The sequence below is a fragment of the Cyprinus carpio genome, chromosome B17 (genome assembly GCF_018340385.1).
Source record: "Cyprinus carpio isolate SPL01 chromosome B17, ASM1834038v1, whole genome shotgun sequence".
Lineage (NCBI taxonomy): Eukaryota > Metazoa > Chordata > Actinopteri > Cypriniformes > Cyprinidae > Cyprinus > Cyprinus carpio.
The window spans coordinates 17,614,896-17,619,954 of record NC_056613.1 but is presented as its reverse complement, the minus strand read 5'-3'; the positions used below and the strand labels follow the sequence as shown (position 1 = coordinate 17,619,954).

The 5,059-nt window shown below is 35.3% G+C and overlaps 1 protein-coding gene across 2 annotated transcripts; it reads right to left on the bottom strand.

Annotated features, from left to right (window-relative positions):
• Positions 1-1,314: 1,314 nt before the first annotated feature.
• LOC109048356 (eukaryotic translation initiation factor 2 subunit 1) lies at positions 1,315-4,589 on the bottom strand. 2 transcript variants are annotated; one of them, XM_019066045.2, is made up of 7 exons: positions 4,422-4,589; positions 3,881-4,167; positions 3,710-3,789; positions 3,099-3,250; positions 2,808-3,012; positions 1,921-2,064; positions 1,315-1,817 (listed from the first exon to the last, which is right to left on the bottom strand). In XM_019066045.2, the coding sequence occupies exons 2-7, from the start codon at positions 4,119-4,121 to the stop codon at positions 1,692-1,694; spliced, it is 948 nt and encodes a 315-aa protein (XP_018921590.2). In that variant the 5' UTR covers positions 4,122-4,167; positions 4,422-4,589; the 3' UTR covers positions 1,315-1,691. The 2 variants fall into 2 exon arrangements, with proteins under 2 accessions (XP_018921590.2, XP_042598545.1); XM_042742611.1 differs by having other exon boundaries at positions 3,881-4,128; positions 4,422-4,588.
• Positions 4,590-5,059: the final 470 nt, after the last annotated feature.

Here is a 5,059-nt window from a genome sequence, read left to right as displayed (position 1 = left end):
AAATGAAAATGTGACCAAATTGGATGTGAGTGTAAAGTTTCACTTTAAGGTTTTATCAGAGCTTAGCACAAAGCAGATGCAAAAATATAAGATAATTAAATGTAATAGGTTCTCATAAAACTCATAATTTTTAAATGTTATTACAATTTAAAGGAAATATTTGATATTTTGAATATATCTTAGGATGCAATTAATTTTTGTGACGAAAAGCTAAATATGAGCATCATCACTCCAGTTTTCAGTGTCACGTGATCCTTTAGAAATCATTCATTAACATTTCATATTATTATCAACATTGAAAACAGTTGTGCTGCTTAATGTTTTTGTGGAAACCAGGATACTTTTTTCGTGATTCTTTAATTAACAGAAAAAGCTTTTATTTAAAATGGAAATCTTTTGTAACTTTATAAATGCCACTTTTGATTAACGGTGTAGTTAATATAATGATGATGTTACTTATAATAACTTTTAAGTCAAAGTTCTTTCAAAGACTTCAACCACATAACATAATACCACTTCAGGGATAATAGAAATGCAGATGTGAGAGTTCTACAATGGCATAGTAAATTTAGTCATGAGGCCAGACGAAAATATGAGATAATATGAGAGAACTCGCACCTAAAACCATCTTATTAATTAGATGTCCTGTTAATTTCTATCAACTTAAGTTTCCCAATGTATTATCCTAAAAAAAGTCTGATGAAAATATACAGTATCAATCAGTGTAGACACATTGGACTGAATTCATATTTTTCATTATCTTAAAACCTTTAGATCCCCTTATACTTATACAAACAAAATACAATACAAAAGTGAGTGACTGGTTGTGCAGGTTCCAGGATTCTCACACAACACAAAACAGGCTGCTCTCGGGGTCCAGTGTCTCATTTAGCCAGAAAAACCTGTGCACACTTGCACTAATACAATGTACATGTGGACATTATTGCAAATGCATTAAACCAGCTGCATGTATCCGTGAACATAATGCCCTACAAATGCTCATCAAAAATAACTCAAACATTCAGACTGACCTGAGTTTATCAAATACATGTGGAATCTCCCACACACTGGAACACTGTCTGACAACATCCTCACAAAACACGAGCAAAACGCTTGTTTAATAATGCTGAAGACCTTAATAAAACAGTGTTTGACTTTACAAATGAGCGTTTCATTAGTTTGAGCCTACAGACCAAACTGTGATACAACAGTGCCATCTTCGTATGGGAGATTGAATTACACATTGAGTCTAGAACAGCAAAAATGAATAAACTATAATAATAATAATAATAATAATAAATACATGACAAATGCTTTGGGGAAAAAAATGCTTGTTTTTATTAGTTATGCATCTACAGAAGACCTAGTAGATAAAGAGAAGTAAACTCTGATAAAGAAAAGTCTTTTCACCAAAAACTGAGACAGAAGGTCACTTAAAACAACCACACTGTTGAAATGGTATCTGTATTATTAATACTCCTCAAGCCAAACTCTAGTGTTCATGGAAGGCATTTCTCCCACGACTCCACGAATGTACGTTCCACTTTCACTGCCTGCCACAATTCACCCAGAATTTGTTTGGTAGTATGGAAGCAGTGCTTTTCAGTCTGTGTGGTATGATAAACAATTGACTATAACTCTCAAGTCTCCTGAAGGATTATGGCAGTGCTGGTTTATTGTGTTTCTTTAAGCTAGTCATCAGTCTTGGCCTCCATCTCCTCTGCATCATCGTCTCCATCCACCTCAGCATTCTCTCTCTCCAGCCGCTCTAACTGCCGAGCCAGTTCGGTCTCATCTGTGTCCGTTACCACTTTTGGCTGCAGGGATATCGAAACAAGATTTATAGCAGCATACTGAATTAAAATTTCAGTTAGCAATGTCTCCATGCCAGAAAAATGGGAAATCGTGATCATTTCTCACCTCCATCTGAATGTTGAAGACGCCTCTCTTCTCTTCGATCTTCTCTTTAATGACAGCCATGGCCTGATTGAGCACAGAGAGGCCCTCTGTGCGCTCTAGCGTGGTTGTGGTCATAACATAGCGCGGAGGGGCAATCAAGTTGATCTGCAACAAAAGCAAGCAAATAGTGAGCAAATCTGGATGTTTCATCTGTTTTAAGAAAAAGTTTTCGGGAACCATTTTCACAGAACAGTGAACAGTTTATCTTGAAGAATTCTAAACATGTTGTGTGGTGTAACAAGTAAAAGGTACATTCTTCCTTAAATCTTAAAGACATGCAAGCATACACATCTTAATGTTTTTATTTTAAATGTTTTTAAATATACTTTTAAGGTTCAGTTCTTAATCTTAAACGGTTCATTTTCTTTGTAAGAATATATATTGTAAAATCAGAATAAAACATATTCCCTAATATTTTATATAGTATGAATAGAAATGAATTATTTTAAAAGTTTAATTACATTTTAATTTATATTGTACAATTCATTTATAAATATATCATTACATTTTTGGGGAGTTGAACAACATGACATTTTACAACTTGAACTAACCTTGCATTTCAAAAGTTTTTTGAAGTCTTTTTAACCTTGACCACATGACTGACAAACATTTTCAATTACTAACAATATATATATATATATTTTTTTTAAATGCCTAATTTTTTATAAATTTTATGCCACTTATGGTTTTCTTTTCAAGAATTTGATTCTTTTAATGAGGCTTTTTAATTCAGAAAAAAAACACCACATTTCTAATAAACAAAGTGTATTCAAGTTACTGTATGAATTGCATTTTTAATGCATTTTGATTAAATTTATATAACCAGAGCAAAAAAATTGGGTTCTTACCTTGATTGGCATACACTCTGTTGAACACTTCAGTCCAGCCCTCAAAGCATCTTTCACTGCATCGATGCCCTCATAGCCATAGCAGGCCACCTCAATGTCGGCTCTTATTTTTACAGCCTGTGGAGTGAGTCGTCTGTTGATGTTATCAATCAGAACGGTCCTTTCCTCCTCCGTCAAATCCAGATCATCTAAAATGGACGGGTCTCTGTCCAGAACGCAATTTACGCAATTGTGATATAAAAATCACAAGTCATTTCATAGTCAATACTTAACTGATGAATGCATACTTACGATACAACCTGCTTAAAGATATCATAAGCACCATATCCAGGCCGTTTGTACTTCTCATCGAACACCCAGGCAGTTCGCTGGTACAGACTCTCTAGCTGCTCATCTTTGGTGTACTCTAGGACTTCAGCTACATGCCTCAAAATGCTGTAAACCTATAAAAATATACATAAACACACACAGGTTTTAGAAATAGAGATGCTGAACTCTGCTTGCTAAGTGTGATTGACTGAAGGGCAAAGATAGGATAGCAATGGCTTTAAAACAATGGCTTTTATTCATCTCTGTCAGTGAAAAAAGGCAAAGGTCCCATTACTTTACATTAGTTAAGAAAAAAATACAACTGTTTATTGTTACTTTATATTAGCTCAGATCAAAGTTCATTCAATTCATTCACAATATGCACACATTCATTCTTAAACTTAAGCCTAATATGCTGAAAATGGCATTACCGTCCGTCGTTTAACATTTCTGTCATAACACAGCTGTCAAATATTAAAAGTTTAGCTACTTACACTTACATAATCATTTTTGACAACTGAAGTCAGGCTAAAATGTATGGATTTTGAGATGTGATCAGCTGGTCAAAGTGTAAACAGACAAGTCATACTCACCGTTTTAGATTTTGTGAACTTGTCTTCGCATTTAACGGCCTCTTCGGGTGATACTCTTCTTTTGGATAAATCGATGTAGCCTGTGGAAATATGCATATCACAGCTTAAAAGGGCGAATCGAAAGAGAGAGAGAAGCAGCAGCAAGAAAAGAAGTTTCAAACACAGCCCTGCCTTTCTCTTTATCCACACGGATGACCACCACACATTCGTTGCGGCCGATCCGGATGAGTTTGTTGATGGATCGGATTCGTCGTCTGGAGAGCTCGCTCAGCAGGATCATCCCCTCGATGTTGTTGTACTCCAGCAGACTCACATAGGCGCCCATCTCTGCTATCGATCTGACATTGACCATCACCACATCTTCCACTTCTGGAAACTTGTGCTGGTAGAATCTACAGCCGAGTGCTGGCATCTTGATCCTGGCAGAGGGAGACAGTCTACTGTGAGCCCAATACTGTCTGTGTAAGATCACGAGGTTTTGAGACCGCCAAAGAAAGTATGTACAATGAGAAATGATTGTCAGGTAACGTTAAACGGTTATTTTTATAGAAAACTTCGGCAAAGTGTTAAGAATGGAGACAGAAAAGCTGTCCATCAAACATACAGTAAACTATCAACTATAATCGATAAACAAATAGAGTAACGTTATAGGGTAATAGAGTACACCACCACTTTCTGCCATTACAGCTAAACTGTGTTTGACTTAACTTACCGATATATAACGTTAGAAGAAATGTGTACTGGAGTTTACTTAATGTCCTTTAGATCTGATGATGAGAATCCAAGTGCACTGATACAAAATAAGAAGTATGAAAAACTGAACAGCGTTTTCTCTTCTATTTTATCTGTTGAAAATCAGGCGGAAGAGGAAGTCATTCTTTTGTTCGTGGCGTGTTAAGATGTTCTGTACCGCCATCTAGTGATTCGGGGGCGCACTTGCGAATGAAAGCAACATGCCAAGGAGTCATGAAAAAAAAAAAGGAAATACAATTTTCTATTTTAATATTTAATTTATTTATAATGGCAAAGCTGAATTTTCTTCAGCATCAACTTATCCTTCAGAAATAATTTTAATATGCTGATTTGGTGCTAAATAAATATTTCTTATCATCATACATATTGAAAACGGTTGTGCTGCTTAATTGTTTTGCTGAATAAAGTTCACAAGAACCGCATTTCTATTACATTAATTTGACAGTTAAAGTTTTGGGCGTTTTTTTTGTTTGTTGGTTTTTTGTGAGCTTTTGGGCTGGAAATCTTCCATTCAATCTGGCAACACTGCTTGTGCACAGCTATGGCATATGACACATCATAAAATTACCATCTCATCTATAAAGAAAAAAAGACAAA